Raw genomic sequence first — 24,823 nt, forward strand, 5'->3', positions numbered from 1 at the left:
TCCAGAGGGCTGCATTTCTCTAACCATGTTGCTAACCTGGTCATTCCACTCTGGGTTCCTGAAATGCCATTTCAGACATGTTGAAACAATGTAGGCTCAGTACTCAGTGAACACGGAATTCTCTTGTGGATTGCAAAGAGTGCTGAATTTGTACTTTAGAAGGCTTGAAATCCTGGCTCCACTACTTCTGCGGCCTTTAGCTTTATCTTTCTGAGTCCTAGTTTCCTTATCAGTAAAATGGGGATAAATGCTACTTCACTGGGTTTTTGCAGGTATTGAATAAAGTGGTAGACTTTAAACTGCTTTCTAAACTATAAAGCCTTATACTCTTTAGGATGGTGTTATTCTTATCTTAGTGGTATGATGACCTTCTGCAAGACGTGTTTTAAACATTTTTCTGAGAATTTATGTTGCAATGTACTTTTTTCTTACAGAAAGATAGTTCTAAAATTCTTTCTCCTGGCTGGGTGCAGTGGCTTACGCCTGTAATCCCAGCACTTTGGGAGGCTGAGGCAGGCAGACTGCTTGAGCTCAGGAGTTCGAGACCAGCCTAGGCAACATGGCGAAAATGCATGTCTATAAAAAATACAAAAATTAGCCAGGCATGGTGGCACACGCTTATAGTCCCAATCACTCAGGAGGCTGAGGTGGGAGGATGGCTTGAGCCTGGGAGGCAGAGGTTGCAGTGAGCCGAGATTGTGCCACTGCACTCCAGCCTGGGCAACAGAGCCAGACCTTGTCTCAGAAAAAACATTCTTCCTCCCTTAATTAATGAAATAAAGTTTAAGCTTCATTTTCCTCCCACAGTTCTCATAAACTTGCTGTAAATGCAAGAGAGGGGAATTCAGTAATAGCTGTTCCTCATAGGTCGCTGCTTATGTCTGAACACTCTGCCATATCAACCATGTGTCAGGGCTACAGATGAAGAAACTGAGGTTCTAAGAGTAAACAAAGCTATGCAAATTCACAAGCTTGTAAGTAAGTTGTGATTTGAAACCAGCTCTGCCTATCTCCAGAGCAAGAGGTCTTAGTCACTACATTATGATGAACAACTTGTTTGTTAGCATCAGGTATGTGGTGGAGGTAAACATGGAATTCTATCATTTAACTGCTCATTGAAACTCTCTCTTTGGGGCTATTGTGCCTGCCACTTATTGGGATGAAATGGAGCAAATGTCCCATGACCAGCAACTCTGAGGCATATGTGTGCTGGGTGGGATAGTCTTGCTGCCAAGGGGCCCCATCTGGGACTGAAAAGAAAACAGTTGCTGTTCAGGATGGCCATGAGCATCATGGTGAAAGACGCCTCCACTAACTCCTCCTTACAGATGGGACTTGGGTTGGTATTGCCCACCCAGATTCCTATGGAGCCTCAGTAGGGTCAAAAAGCTCCTCTTAATTCCTCACATTTACAAAGTGACCCTCTTGTGACCCTCCAACCTGGTAAGTAAACAATATCTGCCTGATGGTACTGGAGCCCAGAGAGTTTTCTTGCTCAAAGCCATGTAGCAAAATCAGGATCCCAAGCCCAGTCTCCTATCAGGTAAGCTTTTTCCACTTAGTCCCCCACTGCACATAGGTAACAAACTTAGAACCTAAGAAGCTGTTCGGTAAAACTGACATGGATTATTGGAACTCTTTTCTTAAAACTCCCAGTGTATTTATCTTCATTTTTTGAGGCCATTAGTCAAGGGTCTGGTTTGTAGGACGTATCTCCCTTTATTGGACCATGAAAGAATTCAATAACATTGTTGAAAGCGCTTAGTACAATAGTATGGACCCATGGGTACAGGCATGAATGTTAGTAGTTTTGGGTATCTTAATTCTTACAATAACCTGGAGAGCAGGATGCCGTCAGCCCCATTTCACAGAGAAGCCAACTGAAGCTCAGAGACATTTAAGTCGTTTGTCTAAGCCCACACAGCTAGTACCAGCTGCCTGACTCCAAGCTTCAGCTCTTTTGAGTCAACTCTGCTGAGAAAGGAGTGGGAATAAAGCCATCTCCTGGGGGAAGGGAGGGTGTTTCTGGAATGTGAAGTATTTTAAGCTCCTTCCTAGCTCATTTCTACAGACTCCTACCTCTATCTCTGTCTGAAAATAGTCAGGAGTTTATTCCTGGATTTCAGAGGACGATTTCTACAAATTAGGTTTGCCTCTGAATAATGCACCTAAGGGATCACACTCCCAACTCGGGACATAGACAATATGGGGTGACCCAGAAGCTACACTTGGTAGCAAAGAGGGAAGGACATCATCTCTGTTAGACAAAAAAAGGCTAAAGTGTATGTTTAACTTCTGCCTCTGTTGGCAGTTATTTTGGGGAACTGAGACAGGTTGAACTATCTTAGATGTGCTGAATTTGTCTACAGTGCTCCCAAGGTCAGGATATTCCAGAATATTAACTTTAAAAGGGGAAAAAGAGGATGGGGATGGCTTTGCTGATCTGTGATAGTGATAGGAGGGAGTGTGAGAGAGGTTTCTTTTAAGGATAAGATAACCAGCTGGGAGAAGATTGATGACCGGGTGACTGGGAAGGGGGAAGGAGGAGGTGTCTAAATGTGTCAGCTAGAGTTCTGTTGGTTGGTGTGTGGGCATTTCTACCGTAAGCCCAGTGGGCGGCTTTTGTTAATGTCTGTTTATTTACACTCCTGGCCAAAGGGAGCAACTGTATTAATGTTACCATTCTCTTGGCAAGGAAATGTAATATTTAAAAAAGAAAGTCTCTAATCAGGTATGTTATTAAATGATTAGGCTCAGTGCCAAGGGTCCAGGAGGTGCCCAGTAAATAATGGATTGCCTTTAAACTTGTGGGAAGCAGTATGATTAAGTGGTCACCACATCCAACAGGTCTCAGTTCCAAATCTTGGCCCTGCATTTTCTAGCATTTTCTTGACCTTGGGCAAATTATTAACCTCTCCTAACCCTAGTTTTCTTATCTATAAAATAGGTAGAAATAATAGCATGCACTTCATTGGGTTGTCAGAGCAATAGTAAGTGCTCAGTAAATGATTAGTATTATTTAAACCATGTTAACAAGCCACACCTAGAATATAGATTAGTCATATGTGAAAGGTGATAGAAGGATAAGAAATCTTGGCCGGGCGCGGTGGCTCAAGCCTGTAATCCCAGCACTTTGGGAGGCCGAGACGGGCGGATCACGAGGTCAGGAGATCAAGACCATCCTGGCTAACACAGTGAAACCCCGTCTCTACTAAAAAATACAAAAAACTAGCCGGGCGAGGTAGCGGGCGCCTGTAGTCCCAGCTACACGGGAGGCTGAGGCAGGAGAATGGCGTAAACCCGGGAGGCGGAGCTTGCAGTGAGCCAAGATCCAGCCACTGCACTCCAGCCTGGGCGACAGAGCGAGACTCCGTCTCAAAAAAAAAAAAAAAAAAAAAAAGAAATCTTCCCAGAGTGCACATATTGATGCTTCGAGAGGTGGTAAATTATTAGGGAAGAAATAGCCAGGTTTGGGGAGCTTGAGATAGGCAGTGGAGGAAGGAGAGCAAAGACTGGAGCCTCAGACTAGTTCACAGCCTCCACAGCCCATAGCCAGCAGAGGTTGTATATCAGCGAAGCCATTGCACATACAAACCCTCTACTTTTCCTTACAGGGCACTGTAGTGCCTTTAAACTGAGCTACAGTCAACTGACTCCATGTAGTCATTAATGCCTATATTATTAAGACAGTGATTCTCAAACCTAAGTGTGTCTTAAGAATCTACCCACCTGGCCAGATGCAGTGGCTTATGCTTGTAATCTCAACACTTTGAGAGGCTGAGGACGGCGGATCACGAGGTCAGGAGTTCGTGATCAACATGACCAACATGGTGAAACCCCATCTCTACTAAAAACAAAAATTAGCCAGGCATAATGTCATGCACCTGTAATCCTAGCCACTCAGGAGGCTGAGGCAGGAGAATCACTTGAACCTGGGAGGCGGAGGTTGCAGTGAGCTGAGTGCCATTGCACTCCAGCTTGCGGGTGACAGAGAGAGACTCAGTCTCAAAAAAAAAAAAAGAATCTACCCACCCTAGGTCAGGGCCAGGAATCTGCATTGCTAACAAGCAAGCAGGGAGTTGAATTCCTGAGTCCACACTGAGACAAACACTGATATAAGGAGTTGGAGCCCAGGTTTTGCAAAGATAAAAAGTATTCACAGAAGGTGGTGTAGATGCCATAGTTAAGAACTTGGGCCCAGGCACAGTGGCTCATGACTGTAATCCCAGCACTTTGGGAGGCAGAGGTGGAAGGATCACATGAGTTCAGGAGCTTGAGACCAGCCTGGGCAACATAGCAAAATCCCATTTCTACTAAGAAATTTAAAAAAAAAGTCTGGCAAGAAGGCTTGTGCCTGTAGTCCCAGCTACTCCGGAGGCTGATGCTGAGGTGGGAGGATCACTTGAGCCCAGGATTTTGAGGAGGCTGCAGTGAGCTATAATTGTGCCACTTTACTTCACTCCAGCCTGAGTGACAGAGTGAGACCGAATCTCTAAAACAGCAACAATAACAACAACAACAACAACAAGAAACAAGGACTTGTGGCCTGGCGCGGTGGCTCAAGCCTGTAATCCCAGCACTTTGGGAGGCTGAGACGGGCGGATCACGAGGTCAGGAGATCGAGACCATCCTGGCGAACACGGTGAAACCCCGTCTCTACTAAAGAAATGCAAAAAACTAGCCGGGCGAGGTGGCGGGCGCCTGTAGTCCCAGCTACTCTGGAGGCTGAGGCCGGAGAATGGCGTGAACCCGGGAGGCGGAGCTTGCAGTGAGCTGAGATCCGGCCACTGCACTCCAGCCTGGGCTACAGAGCGAGACTCCGTCTCAAAAAAAAAAAAAAAAAAAGAAACAAGGACTTGGGATTACTACCTGTGTGATGTTGGGCAAATCGCTCAACCTCTCTGAGTCCTACAAGTAGCCTTCTTCTGTAAAATGGAGATAATGATATCTATGCCACAGGACTGTTGTGAAGATTAAAGGAACTGTTACATGTAAAGTGCTTAGAACAGTGCCAGTTACATAGTGAGAGCAATATGTTTGCAATGATACATGAAACTATGGTTCCTTCCTTCTGGAAGTTTATGAGCATGGAAACATGATCAGAAAATATTCTGGTCTGAAGTAATATAATAATAACAAAAAGATTACAAACATGATCACAAAATAAGGCAATATGTGTCTCAAAAAGTGCTATGAGCCTCAGAAAGGGAAGAGAACATTTTGTTTGGAGTCATCATGAAAGTTTTTGTTGGAAATTGTGACATTGACCAGAACTAGAAGTACAGGTAGTATTTGGCTAAGTGAAACGAAGAATGTTCTAGGCTAAGAGAATAGCTCTGGAGAAGAGCAGTTAAGAAGGTTGTGTCAAATCTGGGGACAGGGGAGAAATCTGGTCTGATGTGCTGGCTGGGTAGTCTCATTTTTACAAAATAAGGAGGATTGCACTAGATTTCTAAGGGGATCCTTTCAAGAGCAAACATCCTCTTTGAAATAGGGAAGTCAGGGGAAGAAACTGATTGTGGTTTGGGACATGATGAAATTAAGGTGATGGGGTCATCCGAAATGAAGTACCCAGCAAGTTGAAAATGTGATACCGAGGCTTTAGAAAGGGATTTGAATGCAAGATACAGGCTTGAGACTCATCAGGATATAAAGATGGCAGGGTAAAGTGGCTCATGCCTGTAATCCCAGCACTTTGGGAGGCTGAGGCAGAAGGATCACTTGAGGCCAGGAGTTCAAGACCAGGTTGGGCAACGTAGTAAGACCCTGTCTCTACAAAAGAAAAACAAATTAATTAAAAAGCTGTTATCCTTTTTTTTTTTTCTAGACAGAGTCTTGCTCTGTCACCCAAGCTGGAGTGCAGTGGCACAATCTCAGCTCACTGCAACCTCCGCCTCCCAGGTTCTAGTGATTCTCCTGCCTCAGCCTCCCAAGTAGCTGGGATTACAGACGCCCACCACCATGCCCAGCTAATTTTTGTGTTTTTAGTAGAGATGGGGTTTCACTATATTGGCCAGGCTGGCCTCGAACTCCTGACCTCAGGTAATCTGCCCACATCGGCCTCCCAGAGTGCTAGAATTACAGGTGTTAGCCCCCCCACGCCCAGCCCTAAAAAGCTGTTATCTTGACACTGGGAGGCTGAGGCTGGAGGATCACTTGGGGCCAGGCATTTGAGACCAGCCTGGGCAACACGGTGAGACTCTGTCTCTTAAAAAAAAAAAAAAAAAAAAAAAGGCCGGGCGTGGTGACTCATGCCTGTAATCCCAGCGCTTTGGGAGGACCAGGTGGGTGGATCACCAGGTCAGGAGTTCAAGACCAGCCTGGCCAACATGGTGAAACCCCGTCTCTACTAAAAATACAAAAATTAACCAGGTGTGGTGGCGCACCCCTGTAATCCTAGCTACTCAGGAGGCTGAGGCAGGAGAATTGCTTGAACCCATGAGGAAGCAGTTGCAGTGAGCCGAGATCATGCCACTGCACTCCAGCCTGGGCAACAAAAGAAGACTCTGTCTCAAAGGAAAAAAAAAAAAGGATATACAGATGATTAAGGCCCAGGATGCCAAGCTAAGAGAAAGAGAAGGGGCCTGGGAAGTAAAGGAGAGAGCTTGAAAGAGCAATGAGATTAGAACTGGAAAGGATGTCTGATGCTTTTTTCCCTTTTGCACCTCCCCCACCCTGATTTTGCAGCCTTCAGGGATCCTCTGTTGGGTTGCAGGCTGTCTTAGAGGGCTGCACAGGCTAGAAGTAAGCCCCCTCTAAGAATATTCTGGGGTGCTCTGGAGCAAACCCTACAACTTAACTTTAGGTATAACACAAACCCTGTAACAAAGTGAGCTCTACCCTCTTCTTCTTCGCACTTGCTTTGAGCAATTCTGATGCTCCCCAAAATTCAAATTCAAATTGGCCAATAGCCAATGGAAATAGTAATGTAAATAGCAATTCACTGACTCAATGTAAGATATTGTGATTACTCATAGGCACTGTACTAGGGGATGGCAATATTGTCATCCCCTCCCGACCACCAAAATTCATGTCCTTGCAGAACTGTGAAGGTGACCTTATTCAGAAATAGGGTCTTTGCAGATGTAATCAGGTTAGATGAGGTCATACTAGATTAGGATATGCCCAAATTCAGTCAGTGATGTCCCAAGAAGAGGGAAATTTGAACACAGACACACATAGAGGGAAAACGTCCATGGTAAGACAGAGGTAGAGATTGGGGTTATGCTGCCACAAACCAGAGAACAACGAAAGTTTGCTGGCAACCACCAGAAGCTACAGGAAGAAGGGAGGGATTCTTCCCTAGAGGGAAGCACGGGGGCATGGCCCTGTGGACACCTTGATTTCAGACTTCTAGACTCCAGAACCACAAGAAAATTAATTTCCCTTGGTGGTTTTTTTTTTCTGGTTTGTTTTTGTTTTTGCTTTTTTGAGATTAAAAGAAACAAAAAACAAAACAAAAAAAACCAGCCTGTTGCCCAGGCTGGAGTACAGTGGTACAGTCTCTGCTCACTGCAACCTCTGCCTCCCGGGTTCAAGCGATTCTCGTGCCTCATCCCTGCCCCTGACTGAGTAGATGGGGTTATAGGAGTGCACCATCATGCCCGGCTAATTTTTGTATTTTTAGTAGAGATGGGGTTATAGGAGTGCACCATCATGACCGGCTAATTTTTGTATTTTTAGTAGAGATAGGGTTTCACTATGTTGGCCAGGCTGGTACCGAATTCCTGGCCTCCCACCTTGGCTTCTCAAAGTACTGGAAATACAGGGGTGAGCCACCATGCCCTGCCAATTTCCCTTGTTTTAAGCCACCCAGTTTGTAGTAATTTATGACAGGCCTAGGAATCTAATATAGGAACCACATTCATCATAAAATATCTCCCACAGGAAATATTTTTTTTGGGGTTGATAATTAGCATGAAGATTGGGCTGCAAAAAAAAAAAAAAAAAAAAAAAAAACCATCTTAGGTTGTATCAAAAAGCTAATGTTGGCCAGGTGCCGTGACTCACGCCTGTAATCCTAGCTCTTTGTGAGTCTGAGGTGGGCAGATTAGTTGAGGCCAGGAGTTCGAGACCAGCCTGGCCAACATGGCAAAACCTCATCTCTATTATAAACTTTTATAAATAAATTTTTAAAAAACTAGTGTTTGTCTTTGACCCAACTTTCTTCCTTACCTTGGAGATAGATGCTTCAGGCCTCCCACAGCATGTTCCTTTTTCTGTCCTAAATGTCAGCACATCCTCTAAAATTCCATCTGGAACCTTTTGGATGATCTGCTTTAAATGGCCCTTTTACTCTAATGGCTTTATCTTTTTTTTTTTTTTTTTTTTTGGAGACGGAGTCTCGCTCTGTCGCCCAGGCTGGAGTGCAGTGGCCGGATCTCAGCTCACTGCAAGCTCCGCCTCCCGGGTCTATGCCATTCTCCTGCCTCAGCCTCCCGAGTAGCTGGGACTACAGGCGCCCACCACCTCGCCCGGCTAGTTTTTTTTTTGTATTTTTTAGTAGAGACGGGGTTTCACTGTGTTAGCCAGGATGGTCTCGATCTCCTGACCTCGTGATCCGCCCGTCTTGGCCTCCCAAAGTGCTGGGATTACAGGCTTGAGCCACCGCGCCCGGCCATGGCTTTATCTTTTGCCTTCTCCCTGTATATTTCTTTCTTTCTTGAAAGATTTTGAATGAGTTATTTAAAGTATACAGAGGATAGGAAATACTACTGAATAAACACTCATGGGTCATCACTGAGATTTTCCTCCCTATCTTTCTGCACCTCCCACGTTCTCCTTTTCTGCCATCTTTCTGTGCCCATCCCACCCTATGCATTGCTCTCAATCTCCTAAAGAAGGTGAGGTAGGTGCAGAAATCCTAACTCTATGTCTGCCCTTGGGGTATAACTCACACATAGTGGGCGTGAGAATTAAAAGACTGACTGTGGGCTTTCTGTAGGGCAGGCAAGGAATTACTACTCTCCAAGTAATTAGAGTATCCCTGGTACCTCATTTCTGCATTTTAGATATGCTCTTCCAGACTGAACTTATCCTGGCATGTTTGCCTTTATTTTATTTTACTTTATTTATTTTATTTTTTTTTTTTTTGAGACGGAGTCTCCCTCAGTGGCCCAGGCTGGAGTGCAGTGGCTGGATCTCAGCTCACTGCAAGCTCCGCCTCCTGGGTTCACGCCATTCTCCTGCCTCAGCCTCCCAAGTAGCTGGGACTACAGGCGCCCACCACCTCACCCGGCTAGTTTTTTCTATTTTTTAGTAGAGACGGGGTTTCACCGTGTTAGCCAGGATGGTCTCGATCTCCTGACCTCGTGATCCACCCGTCTCGGCCTCCCAAAGTGCTGGGATTACAGGCTTGAGCCACCGCGCCCGGCATGTTTGCCTTTAAAACCAGATTTCTTTGCCCATAATAATCTGTAATGCGTGGAGCATGTTGGAGATGGGATTCTGCATCCATCACCTCTAGACATATACATACATTTTAAGTGAGAGACTCTTTCTTTTTGAGCCTCCCTTCCAGAACACAGTGAGCTACTTCCCCTCTGGCCTCACAGAAAGGGGAGGGGAGTCAGAGCCAATACCTAGGCATGAGTACAACTAGCTTCCCTGACTCCCTATTGCCTTCTTTTGTCTCTTTTTCACCCTGCAAAGCTTCCCATTAGAGGGTTTTATGTAGTTTTTAAAAGAAATACTTATTATCTCTTGGTCATAGACTTCAATTTCCCAATTTTCCCTTGAACTTAATGTCTCCAATTAGGATTTCAAGTTACAGAATATCTTTTTTTTTTTTTTTTTTTTTTTTTTGAGACGGAGTCTCGCTGTGTCTCCCAGGCTGGAGTGCAGTGGCGTGATCTCGGCTCACTGCAAGCTCCGCCTCCCGGGTTCACGCCATTCTCCCGCCTCAGCCTCCCAAGTAGCTGAGACTACAGGCGCCCGCCACCACGCCCGGCTAGTTTTTTGTATTTTTAGTAGAGACGGGGTTTCACCATGTTAGCCAGGATAGTCTCGATCTCCTGACCTCGTGATCCACCCGCCTCGGCCTCCCAAAGTGCTGGGATTACAGGCTTGAGCCACCGCGCCCGGCCAAGTTACAGAATATCTTTCAGGACCTATTTTTAGTATAATTTAGAGTTCAGAAGATCACTAGGGAGACAAACAAAGCTACAAATAAAATAGTCTAAGGTATTTTTAAAAATATGTTCTCATTCTCTTTTGGTAGGACTAATAGAATTACGATGAATGGAAACGGTACTTTTTTTTTTTTTCCACTTCTCCTCATTTGTTTTGGACCACAGGCTCCGTTCTGATTTAGGAGTCTTTCCTGCTCAGCATTTCAGTGATAATTCTCCCCATGGTCTATAGGATCCCTGTTCTCCTTGTTTCTATAGCAACAGTCCTGTGTTGCTTGGCTAGAAGCAATTTTCTGCTGCTATGGTGAAGCTCCATTTTTCCATTCCTTTCTCCCTAGTTGCCTTGGTAACGAGTCTCTTCATCTTCTGGTCTCTTGGTGGTAAATTCCACCCCCATCTTTTTTTCTCTTTCTAGTAATAGTCACCTGGTCATGACTTGGACAGTGCTATCCCATCTGTGAGTGAGCATACTCTGTCATGGTCAGATTGTCATCATGAAATCAGCCTCCCTTTTCCTTTAATTGCATCATTTCTCTGGCCTGCCATCTTTCTGGTGGTTGTCATGGTAACTGTACCCTCTGAAAGTCTCTAGGCAAAGGTTCTACAGTTAACAACCATCATGTGAGAGTGTCTGCCAATATGTGGCCATGCATCTCCATTTTAAACCCAGCCCCAGGCGGGTACCACACATTGGAGAGAACAGGACTTTTGATCAAAGCAGGCTGGATTGAGAAAAGGAGGGACAGGGGACCCATAACTGGAAACTGGTATTCTCCAAACGATATATGTGGCAACTAGGCCGGGCGCGGTGGCTCAAGCCTGTAATCCCAGCACTTTGGGAGGCCGAGGCGGGCGGATCACAAGGTCAGGAGATCGAGACCACAGTGAAACCCCGTCTCTACTAAAAATACAAAAAAAAAATTAGCCGGGCGCGGTGGCGGGCGCCTGTAGTCCCAGCTACTCAGGAGGCTGAGGCAGGAGAATGGCGGGAACCCGGGAGGCGGAGCTTGCAGTGAGCCGAGATCGCGCCACTGCACTCCAGCCTGGGCAACAGCGTGAGACTCCGTCTCAAAAAAAAAAAAAAAAAAAAAAAAAAAAAAAAAAAAAAGAAAAGGAGGGACAGGGGACCCATAACTGGAAACTGGTATTCTCCAAACGATATATGTGGCAACAAGGTTTAGGCTGGGTCTGCGAGAGTGGTCATTATGCCAATGGGGATTCAAGTGATTGAGAAATGTATTAGCAGTCATTCCAGCAGGCCTGTCAAGGGCTTGAAACTTGCAGGGGTCATTCCTTTGGCCCAGGGGATCCTGGTGATATGACCTGAGAGTTAAAGCCAATCTCAGTGAAAAAGCAATTAGAACTCTTAAATTGGCTAACAAGGGGTTAGTAGAATAGGTATTTAGGCACCTTTACACATTACTGAACATTTCTATGCCCGTAGGCTGCTTCTTTTACCTCTTTAGAGAGGCCGATGGGGTGTTACTATTTTAATAATACAAAGTGTTCAACAAATGGTGGGTGATATGTGCCAGGGCATTGTAGCAGGCACTTTTCAGACATTACTTCATTTTCTCCTCATGGCAATCTTGAGAGGAATTTAAAGATAAGAACACTGAGGTTAAGAGGTAAAGTTAGACCAGAAGTGCTGGTTCACTCCTATAATCCCAGCAGTTTAGGAGGCCCAGGCAGGAGGATCACTTGAGGGAGGCGGTCACCAGCCTGGGCAACTTGCAAGACCTCATCTGTCAAAAAGAAAAAAAAAAATAGTGGGCGTGCAGTACCAACTGGGGTGGGGTGATGGGGTGCTGAGGTGGGAGGATTGTTTGAGCTCAGGAGGTCAAGACTGCAGTGAGCTGTAATTGATTGCACCACTGCACTGAAGCCTGGGCAACAGAGCAAGATCCTGTCTCAAAAAAAAAAAGAGGTGAAGTTAATGAAGTTCACAGAGCTGATAAATGGCAGAGCTGGGATTTGAACCCAGCTCTATATGACCCCAAAGGCCTTTCTTAAACTGGTGTGGTCTCTGGAATTCTACTCCTGTCTGGTCCTAATTTTTTCCACCTCCATTTTAACCTCAGGGTTGCTACGACTTTAATCCTTCCTTTTTTTTTGAGACTGAGTCTTGCTCTGTCGCCCAGGCTGGAGTGCAGTGGCTAATCTTGACTTACTGCGACCTCCTTCCTGTTTCAAGCGGTTCTCCTACCTCCCCCATAGCTGGGATTACAGGCACATACCACCATGCCCTGCTAATTTTTGTATTTTTAGTAGAGATGGAGGTTTCACCATGTTGGCCAGGTTGGTCTTGAACTCCTGACCTTGTGATCAGCACACCTTGGCCTTCCAAAGTGCTGGGATTACAGGGGTGATCCACCGTGCCTGGCTATTTATTTATTTATTTGAGAAGGAGTTTAGCTCTTGTTGCCCAGGCTGGAGTACAATGATGAGATCTTGGCTCACTGCACCTTACGCCTCCCAGTTCAAGCAATTCTCTGGTCTCAGCCTCCCAAGTAGCTGGGATTACAGGTGTGCAACACCATGCCTGGCTAATTTTGTATTTTTAGTAGAGACAGGGTTTCACCAGGTTGTTCAGGCTGGTCTCAAACTCCTGACCTCAGGTCATCCACCTGCGTCAGCCTCCCAAAGTGCTGGGATTACAGGCTGAGCCACGGTTCCCAGTCAACTTTAATCCTTTCTACCAGACTTCCTTTTCCCTTTCCTATTTTGCAGATTGTAGTTTACTTGCTTGTTTTTCTCTGTTCTCACCCCATCTGTTGCATTCTTTGGCCAAGGAGATGAAAAGGTTTGCTTTCTGTTTTTTTTTTTTGTTTTGTTTCTTTGTTTTTTGGGACGGAATTCTGCTCTTGTTGCCCAGGTTGGAGTGCAATGGTGCGATCTCGGCTCACTGCAACCTCCACTTCCCAGGTTCTCGTGCCTCAACCTCCCAAGTAGCTGGGATTAAAGGCATGCGCCACCACACCCGGCTAATTTTTTTATTTTTAGTAGAGACGGGGTTTCACCATGTTGGTCAGGCTGGTCTTGAACATCTAACCTCAGCCTCGGCCTCCCAATATGCTGGGATTACAAGCATGAGCCACTGTGCCGGGCCAAAGGTTTGCTTTGTGATTGAGTGTGAGGTTGTATTACGGGATGAAAATATTAGAGCGGCTGCCCTGGCCTGAGAACTGGGCAGACCTCATTCTGGAGAATGCCACCTCTGACCGGCAAGTCATTCTCCTCTTCATTTAACAAGTATTGGATGTCTCTTCGGTACCAGGTACTGTGCTAGGCACTGGAGATACAGCAATGATCTAGGCAGAATTTATCCCAATAAGTTAGACAAAAAAACAAGAGACCTATTTATAATTTTATATTGTAATAAGCACTATGATAAAAAATAACTTGAGTGCTGTGAAAGAATAATAGGGACGGATCTATTTAGATAGGGTTGCCATCTACTATTCAAGATGGCAGGTGGCCCAGCGCGGTCGTGCACGCCTGTAATCCCAGCACTCTGGGAGGCCGAGGCAGGTGGACTGCCTGAGCTCAGGAGTTCGAGACCACCCTGGGCAACATGGTGAAACCTCGTCTCTACTAAAATACAAAAAATTAGCCGGGCATGGTGGCGGGCGCCTGTAGTCCCAGCTACTCGGGAGGCTGAGGCAGGAGAATCGCTTGAACCCAGAAGGCGGAGGTTGCAGTGAGCCGAGATCGCGCCACTGCACTCCAGCCTGGGCGAGAGAGGGAGACCCTGTCTCCAAAAAAGAACAAACAACAACAACAAAAAAGACGGCAGGTAGTTGAGGTTCTGACACCAGCTAGTTGACTGCAGTCATGTCGCCTGGGTCCTGCAGCTCCCTCCTCCCTAAGCAACCTAGCTACAAAGCCTGAGATCCGCGCAGGCGCACAGACGGTTGCTATGGGGACAGCTGCTCCGGCGCAAGCGCAGACTGCCACAAGATGTCGTCCGTGGCGGCTGCACGAGCAGTTCCTGTGGGCCGTGGACTCCGGGGCCTGCAACGGACCCTACCTCTTGTAGTGATTCTTGGGGCTACAGGCACCGGCAAATCCACGCTGGCGTTGCAGCTAGGCCAACGGCTCGGCGGTGAGATCGTCAGCGCTGACTCCATGCAGGTATGGCAGTGCGGCTGGCCCGGGCGCCTGGGAACCCCGGAGGCCGCGTGGACACCCTGTGGCAAAGGTCTTAAAGGGTGAACCCCGAGGCTGTAGGGGCGGAGGGAGTAGATAAAGGGAGCCCATACTTACTAAGCGCCCGCCGCATGCCAGACACAGTGCCAGAGGTTTCCCTTATCATCGTCTCATTAACTGCTCACGACGTTACTGTTTGGTAGATACTGTGATCTCGTTTTATGGAGAAGGGAATAGGGGCTTAGGAAGGTGAAACGACTTTTTCCATGTCATATAGCGAGTAAGTAGAAGACATGGTATTTGAACCTACAAGGTCGACATATAGGTATCCAGTAAATATTTTTTGAATAAAAATGATTCCAGAGCTTTTGTTATAACTCTAACTCTAACCCTAACCCAGCGAGATCAGGATAAATTGGATACCACCTATAGTGTCTGCTGGGGGAGTGGAATAGGGTTGACAGTCAGGAGACCTGGATTCTAGTCCTGAATCTGCCATAGGCCATGTGACTTCGGATCAACAATGTCGTTTATATGGACGTTATTTTATGTAACTGTGAAGTGAGGAAAATGTCACCTACCGCACAAGGTTATAGTGCTTAATAAATGGGATCATGAGCGTTAGAACGAAGAACAGAGTCCCTGTCCGGAGTAAGGTCAGACTCGTGGTAAATGGGTTTTTAAGCGGAGGTTTTAAATCATGCTGGCTGATTTAAAGTTGAAGGGGCTTTGTCCTCTTTGAACTGGGAGGCCCAGAAGGGGTGTACATCACATCTGGGAGCATTTTGCTCCATTAAGAGTGGGTAGTGGGTGACATTTTGGGTAAATCTCTGATGGAAGAACTACAGCAGCTGTTTGTTGATGATAATTTACAGTTATGAGTCTTCACAGAGTAAACGAGATGTTGAGCATGAAATAACCTGGCACTGAACATAGCACCTGATGAGTACTCAGCAAAGAAGGGCAGTTCCTTTCCCCAATTCACCCAGAAGCCTATGGGCATAGTTTCTGCTTTCATTAGTTTATTTGGCATGACAAGACCATCAGCACACATGAAACGATTGGATAATTCAACAAATAATTTGTTTGCAGTCCACTTTGTGCCAGCTTCAGAAGACAATTTACCTCAAATCCCAGCTGTCTTTTCCAGGATATGCAACTATAGCCTAACCTCTTCATGCCTTTGTTTCTTCTTCTGTAAAGTAGGACTAATAATATCAATAACATAACATTATTGTGACGATTAAATGAGATAAAGTATGTGCAGTACTTAATACAATATATGGCACATAATAAGAGCTAAAAATACAGTGGTTGCTATTTTCTGCAAGGCCCTACTGAAGAGACAAAATCGTAATTTCTGCCCTTGAGTTTTAGTCCAGCTGAACATAAAACAAGGCAGAGCTAATAAATGTTTGGACAAATATTTTAATGGATTTGCAAGATGTTGGGAGGAGAGAGGCTACAAATGCTAGATTTTATGACAAGTATTATAGAATTACTGAGACAGGAGAAATCATTGAAGGCTGGCTTAGTACAGAAAGCTCTCTGAAAAAGGGCTTGAAACATAGGTCAAGTTGCGATAGGTAAGAAAGAAGAAAAGACTTATTAAAGGAAAACATGAAGTTGGTCCAAAGGTATTGAGTTGTCTCAGTTGATTGTTCACAGTCAGTTACAGATGGAACTCCTTTTTCTACTCTTTGGCCCCTTCTCACTGCTGTACATGACTAGTCTTTTTTTTTTTTTTTTTTTTTTGAGACAGAGTCTCGCTCTGTCGCCCAGGCTGGAGTGCGGTGGCCGGATCTCAGCTCGCTGCAACCTCCGCCTCCCGGGTTTATGCCATTCTCCTGCCTCAGCCTCCCGAGTAGCTGGGACTACAGGTGCCCGCCACCTCACCTGGCTAGTTTTTTGTATTTTTTAGTAGAGACGGGGTTTCACCGTGTTAGCCAGGATGGTCTCAATCTCCTGACCTCGTGATCCGCCCGTCTTGGCCTCCCAAAGTGCTGGGATTACAGGCTTGAGCCACCGCGCCCGGCCTTGACTAGTCTTAAAAAAAAAAAAAAAAAAAAAAAGGAACATGAATGAAGATGAAGATTTAGAAGGTGAAATGGCCATAGTGTGTAGGAAGGATAGTAAAAGGAGACTGTTCAATTGTAGATATGGAATGTGAGATGAGTAACATGATGAAGGTAATGTGTAAGGAACATTCATTTGTGAGCAGTATGTATGGTACTTGGATAAAAAATATCCAAGAATGGTATAATAATAGATCTTTGGTCTGATACTTCAGAGACTTAAGTAATAAGAGTTTCAGTAAGATGGAGTTACACTGATGACATCTAAGGTCCATGCCAATATTTATGTTCTATAATTTCTTTTTTTTTTTCTGGAGACAGAGTTTCGCCTTGTCTCCCAGGCTGGAGTGCAGTGGCGTGATCTTGGCTCAATGCACACTCTGCCTCCTGGGTTCAAGGATTCTCCTGCCTCAGCCTCCCAAGTAGGGATTACAGGCACCTGTCCAACACCCAGCTAAGTTTTGTATTTTTAATTTAATTTTATTTTTATTTTTTATTTTGAGACAGTGTCTCGCTCTGTTGCCCAGGCTGGAGTGCAGTGGCGCCATCTCAGCTCACTGCAAGCTCCGCCTCCCAGGTTCACACCATTCTCCTGCCTCAGCCTCCCAAGTAGCTGGGACTACAGGCATCCGCCGCCACGCCCAGCTAATTTTTTGTATTTTTTGTAGAGACGGGGTTTCACCATGTTAGCCAGGATGGTCTCAATCTCCTGACCTCGTGATCCACCTACCTTGGCCTCCCAAAGTGCTGGGATTACAGGTGTGAGCCACTGCGCCCAGCCAGTTTTGTATTTTTAGTAGGGACGGAGTTTTGCCATGTTGGCCAGACTGGTCTTGAACTCCTGATCTCAGGTGATCCATCCTCCCCACCCTCCCAAAGTGCTAGGATTACAGGCGTGAGGCACTGCACCTGGCCTTACATCTATTTTTAAGTAGGTTACTGGGTTCTGTCAGTGAGGGTTGGATATAGCTCTATAATAGCTATTATGTCTTGTTACTCATAGCTGTGTACCATAGAAATGTTTCTTTCTTTTTTCTTTTCTTTTTTTTCGAGATGGAGTTTTGCTCTGTCGCCCAGGCTGGAGTGCAGTGGCATGATCTCTGCTCACTGCAACCTCCACCTCCCAGGTTCAAGCAATTCTCCTGCCTCAGCCCCCCAAGTAGCTGGGATTACAGATGTCCGCCACCACGCTCGGCTAATTTTTGTATTCTTAGTGGAGATGGGGTTCCACCATGTTACCCAGGCTGGTCTCAAACTCTTGACCTCGTGATCCGCCTGCCTTGGCCTCCCAAAGTGCTGGGATTACAGGTGTGAGCCACCGCACAGCCCAATTTGTGTTTTTAACCAGTGAGAGGAGATGCTGCTTTTCAGTGACTTTAGGTTGACTCAAAAGTATTTGGTAAACATGTAAACAAAATGATATTGTAGATGTTGAATCACCAGCTACTTGAAATAACATTTTCAATTTCAAGTAACTCCACAGGCCAAGCAATAATAAATATCAGCAACTCAAATTTGCATAGCACTGTTTACCAAATGTTTAGTTTCTTCTTTTTCTTCTTCCTTTTTTTTGTTGATTTGAGGTCTTGCTCTATTGCCCTGGCTGGAATGCAGTGGTGCATACATAGCTCACTGCTCTAACTTTGTTTTTGTTGTGTGTTTTGTTTTTTTTTGAGATGGAGTATTGCTCTGTCACCAGGCTGGAGTACAGTGGCACTATCTCAGCTCACTGCAACCTCCACCTCCTGGATTCCAGTGATTCTCCTGCCTCAGCCTCCCGAGTAGCTGGGAGTACAGGCACATGCCACCAGGCCCAGCTAATTTTTATATTTTTAGTAGAGACGGGGTTTCACCATGTTGGCCACGATGGTCTCGATTTCTTGACCTAGTGATCTGCCTCCCAAAGTGCTGGGATTACAGGCATGAGCCACCACGCCCAGACTTTTTTTTTGTTTTTCAGATGGAGTTTCGCTATTGTGGCCCAGGCTGGAGTGCAATGGCACCATCTTGGCTCACTGCAACCTCCGCTTCCCAGGTTAAGCGATTCTCCTGCCTCAGCCTCTCTAGTAGCTGAGACTACAGGCATGTACCACTGTGCCTGGCTAATTTTGTATTTTAGTAGAAATGGGGTTTCACTGTATTGGCCAGGCTGGTCTGGAACTCCTGACCTCAGGTGATCCGCTTGCCTTGGCATTCCAAAGTGCTGGGATTACAGGTGTGAGACACCGCGCCTGGCACTGCTATAACTTTGAACTCCTGAGTTCAAGCAGTCCTCCTGTCTCAAGTAGCTGGGACTATAGGCATGGAACACTGTGATGGTGAGAGAGAGAGAGAGAGAGAGAGAGAGAGAGAGAGAGAGAGAGAGAATTTTTTAAAAATCCTCACAATAGCCTCATAAAATGGATATTATCACTTCACAGTTAAGAAAATAGGCCTAAGGTCTTAGAATAAGTAGCAGACCTGGAGTCTGAACATAGGTTTCTGCTTTCCTTGCCCAGAGGCATATCTACTACACAAAGCCATTTCCTTTAAGATGAGCAGGAGCTGTGGGGTTCAATCAGTAGGGAGTTTTTTGTTTGTTTGTTTGTTTGTTTGTTTGTTTTGAGATGGAGTCTCACTCTGTCACCTAGGCTCACGATCTTGGCTCACTACAACCTCTGCCTCCCTTTGGCTCACTACAACCTCTGCCTCCTGTATTCAAGCAATTCTCCTGCCTCAGCCTCCCGAGTAGCTGGGACTGACTATAAGCACGTGCTACCATGCCTGGCTAATTTTTTGTATTTTTAGTAGAGACGGGGTTTCACTGTATTAGCCAGGATGGTTTTGATCTCTTGACCTTATGATCCGCCAGCCTCAGCCTCCCACAGTGCTGGGATTACAGGCATGAGCCACTGCGCCAGGCCAGGAGTTTTTAACTTGTATGCATTTCATCCTTCATAGGAGTGTGCAACATTTTGATCAGGATATAAGATGTATTTTAGGATTCATATTGTAAATCACAGTGTTAATTCATAGTGGTATCTGTCAAGTGGAGTGTTGAGCTGACTGGAAGCCACCTGATGTACTTTGGGGATAAAATTCGCTGCAGCTAAGAGATATTAATAGAATCTAATGTCAAGTTCGTATCAAAGACAGATAGTGTTTATTGGAACAAAGGGTAAACTTGGACTTGTGGAGAGCCTAGACAGAACAGTAAACTTCTTTGTTGTAACACACCAAAGGGTGACCAAATAGAAGGTGTGATCACTAGAAAGTTTTTTCAAGTTTCCAAATTGGGTTTTTTAAAACCAATATTTGCATTTTAATAATTCCTTTTGGTGTGCTGCTGAAAATTTTCTATTCAGAAGTGTACCAGTAACTCAAAAACTATTGTACAACACTATCTTAAATGTTAAATTGTCTTGTACCTTATACTGCTTTTGTCACCCCTTTGTCCTGCTTTAAACTGTAGGGTCATCCCAGGCAACACCTGCCCAAGGTCAACCCTACAGCACCTACAGGGCAGTTCCTATCCAGAGAAAGTATTTGTTTTTGTAAACATTGAATAAGTGCTTTAAGCTTTGAGGTAAAACTACAACGGGGTTGTTAAAGGTATTGTGTCTATAGTGATAATTTCTTCATGTAGCCTGATATGCAGTAACTTGCTTCTGTAGCCATCTAGCAGCTGAAGGTCCTGCCTGTCCTCTTGCATCCCAGTGTTCTTTTTTTCTTTTTATTTGTTTCCTATGACACAGCCCCAGGAGGTCCTGAAAACACATGCCCTTCCATGATTCTTATGCAAGATAGTTGTGGATTGGGAAGTCAGAATTACTTTCTGAGAGGATTACCTTCTTTGGGATTTCTCTTGGGTTTTGCTGAGGATTTCTACATGGCAATTCTAACAGAAGTGAGAAACAACATTTGTGCTTTATTTTCTGAGTCTTCTGAATGCTGGTTGTTTCACAAATTATAGAAATAAAAATATTCTCTTTCAGTAGTAAGAGTCTGAATTCAAGGAGGGACAGGTAATACAATCCCTGTTTTCCAGGATGGAAAAACGGGAGGTACAGAAAGATTAAAGAGCTGTCTAGAGATCACAGTGCAAGACATGGGGAATTGGATCTGGGTCTTGTAACTCATTTGTAGAGTCTGATATATTTCAGGAAGATGATACCGAACGTCTTCTTTTCAGCCTGAGTCTTTTTCTTGGCTTGTAAATTCAAGGTACAATGCCGGGCCTTCAGTGACTGGATGAAACATTGTACTGAGAAAATTGAAGGCCCTTGCCAAATATGTACAATGATGGCCTGGAAATACAAACTACCAACTATATGCTAAGAGAAAAGAAACAAAGTGTTCTGTTTGGGTTTATAGAGAGGAAATGTCTCTAATGCCTCAGTTTTTCAAGTCCTGTGGAGAAGCAGTAGCCATACATAGGAGCATAGTTCCTTTTGTGTTTGTTTAAATCTACAAGAGGAGAAGCAAATGATTTTTGGCAGTCTGACTAGTAAGCAAGCAGAATATGTGTCATCTTGTCATCTAATAGATGTGGAGCTCTTTGTTCTTTTTTTTAAAAAAAAAATAGAAACAAGGTCTCGCTATGTTGCCCAGGCTGGTCTTGAACTCTTGGCCCCAAGTGATCCTCCTGCATTGGCCTCCCAAAGTGCTAGGATTACAGGCATGAGCTACCCCACCTGGCCTCTATTCTTTTTGTCTGCTTTGAGACGTACTCTAGGAGCCGTGTTTGTACCAAAAGACAGTCTGATCAAGGGATATGGGATGCTTCGGGGAGGGATATGAAAGGAGAGATGGGATGGTGGATCACAGTGGCTTAATAAAATGTGAAATAAAAGGCTTGAAGACCTGTGGTTTTGTTTGTTTTTGTTTTGTTTTTGTTTTTGTTTTTTTTCTTAAGACCTGTTAACCAGGAGAAATGGGGTCTATCTGGAAGCTATTTGACACAACCGACAAAGGCAGTCTTTTTTTTTTGAAATGGAGTCTTGCTCTGTCACCCAGGCTGGAGTGCAGTGGCGTGATCTCGGCTCACTGCAAGCTAAGCCTCCCAAGTTCTAGCGATTCTTCTGCCTCAGCCTCCTGAGTAGCTGGGACTACAAGCGCGTGCCACCACACCTGGCTAATTTTTTGTATTTTTAGTAGAGATGGGGTTCCACCATGTTAGCCATGATGGTCTCGATCTCCTGACCGCAGGTGATCTGCCATCCTCAGCCTCCCAAAGTGTTGAGATTACAGGCATAAGCCACCGCACCCAGCCAAAGGCAGTCTTTTAGAAGGACTGAGACTTACAAGAGGCTAAAAAGGAAATCTCAAAATTTTCAACTTATCATTCATATATATATACACACACACATATATAAATAATGAGTTTCTAGGTCCCTTGGTTCACTTCCATTGTAAATGAATTTAGTTTTCCTTTGGCTACAGTATTAAGCTGTGTATTTTGTACATATGTGGTCATGTTTTTGCACCTACAGGGAGAACTTTGGAGTCAAATCTGTGTTATATAAGGAAGGAGAAGTGACTACTGGCCAAATAGGAAACCACAGGAGAGCACAAATGAGGCTTGCAGATTCAGATTCATGAGGATGAGTGCTACCCTGATGTTTCAGTGCCTGGGGCAGGGTGTTGAAGCAGCTCCACTTCAAAAATAAATACATATTTGAGGAGTAAAAGTTACTTAGGGCATAAAGGAATTCACATATGTGCTCCAGTGTGGTTTAATGGAATTGGTTTTGTTTTTTTGTGTAGTTTTGGATTCCTTGGAAACTTGAATCAGACCAGGACCCTGCTTGCCTCTTGATTCCTTTGGGGCTCTGCTTGTGATAGCAGCCTCCCTGTACCTCCCTCATTGTGGCAGTCAGAGTTCAAGCCCTCACTACAGGAATGATCATAATAATTATACTACTGAAGATAATAGCAAGAATAATATATGTCAGGCACTGTTCTAAAAGTTTGACAAATATTATCTAATATCCTCACCATAACCTTTTGACGTGGGTACTGTTATTGTCTCATCCCTACTAAAAATTACTTTCTTAAATCCTCATCTCCATGCTGTTTTATACTTTTCCCTCTAACTCTTATTTATTTATTCATTCATCCTCCATCCCATTCTTTTCCTCTGTACCACTGTGTACATTTTATTAAGCAGAGAAGTGGAAGGAATAATATTACTGACAAAAGAACAGTATGGGCAAAGTTAAGAAAATGCATAGTATGTTTTCAAGGAATGACCAGCAACTATCTGGCATAGAAGGTACTTGAGGGACAGTGGTAGGAGGTAAAACTAAAAATATAGACCCTGGGAACAAATTTTTGAGGCCCTCAAAAGTCATGCCATGAGGTTTGAGGTTTTAAAGAGGGAAGTGATAGTAAATCTATTTTTTTTTTTTTTTTTTAAGACGAAGTCTCGCTCTGTAGCCCAGGCTGGAGTGCAGTGGCCGGATCTCGGCTCACTGCAAGCTCCGCCTCCCGGGTTCAGGCCATTCTCCGGCCTCAGCCTCCCGAGTAGCTGGGACTACAGGCGCCCGACACCTCGCCCGGCTAGTTTTTTGTATTTCTTAGTAGAGACGGGGTTTCACCGTGTTAGCCAGGATGGTCTCAATCTCCTGACCTCGTGATCCACCCGTCTCGGCCTCCCAAAGTGCTGGGATTACAGGCTTGAGCCACCGCGCCCGGCCTTTTTTTTTTTTTTTTTGAGACAGAGCCTCGCTCTTTCGCCCAGGCTGGAGTGCAGTGGCGCAATCTTGGCTCACTGCAACCTCCACCTCCCGGGTTTAAGCCAGTCTCCTACCTTAGCCTCCTGAGTAGCTGGGATTACAGATGCATGCCACCACGCCCGGCTAATTTTTGTATTTTTAGTAGAGACGAGGTTTCACCGTGTTGATCAGGCTGGTCTCGAACTCCTGACCTCGTGATCTGCCTGCCTCGGGCTCCCAAAGGGCTGGAATTATAGGCGTGACCCACTGCACCTGGCCTGTAAATCTATTTTACGAAGTAACTGGATGGAGAATGGGTTAGAGAAGGAAAAACAGTTTAGGATTCTGTTACATTAACCTGGGTGAGAGAGGCTGGAGTTGGGCTTTGGCTGGAGAGAATAGGTAACCATTTTGATATTTTGGAAACAGAACCAGTAGGATTTTGGTTATTGAATTGGAAGGACTATGAAAAAAATGAGAACAAAGCATTTTTACTGACAAATTTTACTCAGAAAAATGAGACATGCGGGGGCTGGGCACAGTGGCTCACACCTGTAATTCCAGCACTTTGGGAGGCTGAGGTGGGCAGATCACCTGAGGTCAGAAGCTCGAGAGACCAGCCAGACCAACATGGAGAAACCCCATCTCCACTAAAAATACAAAAAAATTAGCCAAGCGTGGTGGTGCATGCCTGTAATCCCAGCTACTCAGGAGACTGAGGCAGGAGAATCACTTGAACCCGGGAGGCAGGGTTGCAGTGAGCTGAGATCACGCCACTGCACTCCAGCCTGGGCAACAAGAGCGAAACTCCATCTCAAAAAAAAAAAAAAAAAAAAAAGAAAAGAAAAATGAGACATGCTTATTAAAAAAATCCAGTAACACTGAAAAGTACAAAGACAATATAACCATAGTCTTAGCATCCTGGAGTAACCATTTTGGTTTACATCCTTCCAGACATTTGTATATATATTTAAGCACATGTGTCATGTGTATATATGTTATTACATAAATTGACTCAGAGGTTAGATGCTATTCTATTTTCTTTTAACAGTATGTTATGGATATCTTTATATGTTAATGTATATAGCTATATCAGTAGTCTCAACTTGGGGTGATTTGGCCTCCTAGGGGACATTTGGCAATCCCTGGAGACATTTTTGGTTCTAATAACTGGGGAGGTGCGTTCCTGGCATCTAATGGGTAGAAGCCAGAGACATTGCTAACATTCTAGTGGGCACAGGACAACTTCCCATAACAGAATTATTTGGCCCCAAATATTAATTGTACTGAGGTTAAGAAACTGTCCTATATTATTGTTTTTATAATTTTTTATTTATTGATTGATTGAGACAGGGTCTCACTATGTTACCCAGGCTGGTTTCAAACTCCTGGGCTCAAGCAGTCCTCCCACCTCACCTCCCAAGTAGCTGAGATTACAGGTGTAATTTTGATTTTGAAATAGTTGTAGATTTTTATTTTTATTTTTATTTTTTTGAGACAGTTTCCCTCTGGTTGCCCATGCTGGAGTGCGATGGTATGATCTCGACTCACTGCAACCGCCACCTCCAGAGTTCAAGTGATTCTCTGCCTCAGCCTCCCGAGTAGCTGGGACTACAGGCATACGCCATCACGCCCAGCTAATTTTGTATTTTTAGTAGAGATGGGATTTCTCCATGTAGGTCTGGCTGGTCTCAAACTCCTGACCTCAGGTGATCCATCCGCCTCAGCCTCCCAAAGTGCTGGGATTACAGGCGTGAGCCACTGCACCTGGCCC

General features: G+C 45.0%; 1 protein-coding gene across 3 annotated transcripts in view; it reads left to right on the forward strand.

The window, feature by feature from the left end:
* The first annotated feature begins 14,090 nt into the window (after positions 1-14,090).
* Positions 14,091-24,823, forward strand: part of LOC105494793 (tRNA isopentenyltransferase 1) — a 50,145-nt gene continuing 39,412 nt past the window's right edge. For all 3 annotated transcript variants that reach the window (XR_003021103.2, XM_011763622.3, XM_024796914.2), the window contains exon 1: positions 14,091-14,264. Coding sequence is in view for 2 of the 3 variants with exons in the window: in XM_011763622.3 (XP_011761924.1) it covers positions 14,091-14,264 (174 nt within the window). In the remaining variant the exon portion in view is untranslated. The remainder of the gene's footprint in view (positions 14,265-24,823) is intronic.

Source organism: Macaca nemestrina, chromosome 1 (assembly GCF_043159975.1).
Source record: "Macaca nemestrina isolate mMacNem1 chromosome 1, mMacNem.hap1, whole genome shotgun sequence".
Taxonomy (NCBI): Eukaryota; Metazoa; Chordata; class Mammalia; order Primates; family Cercopithecidae; genus Macaca; species Macaca nemestrina.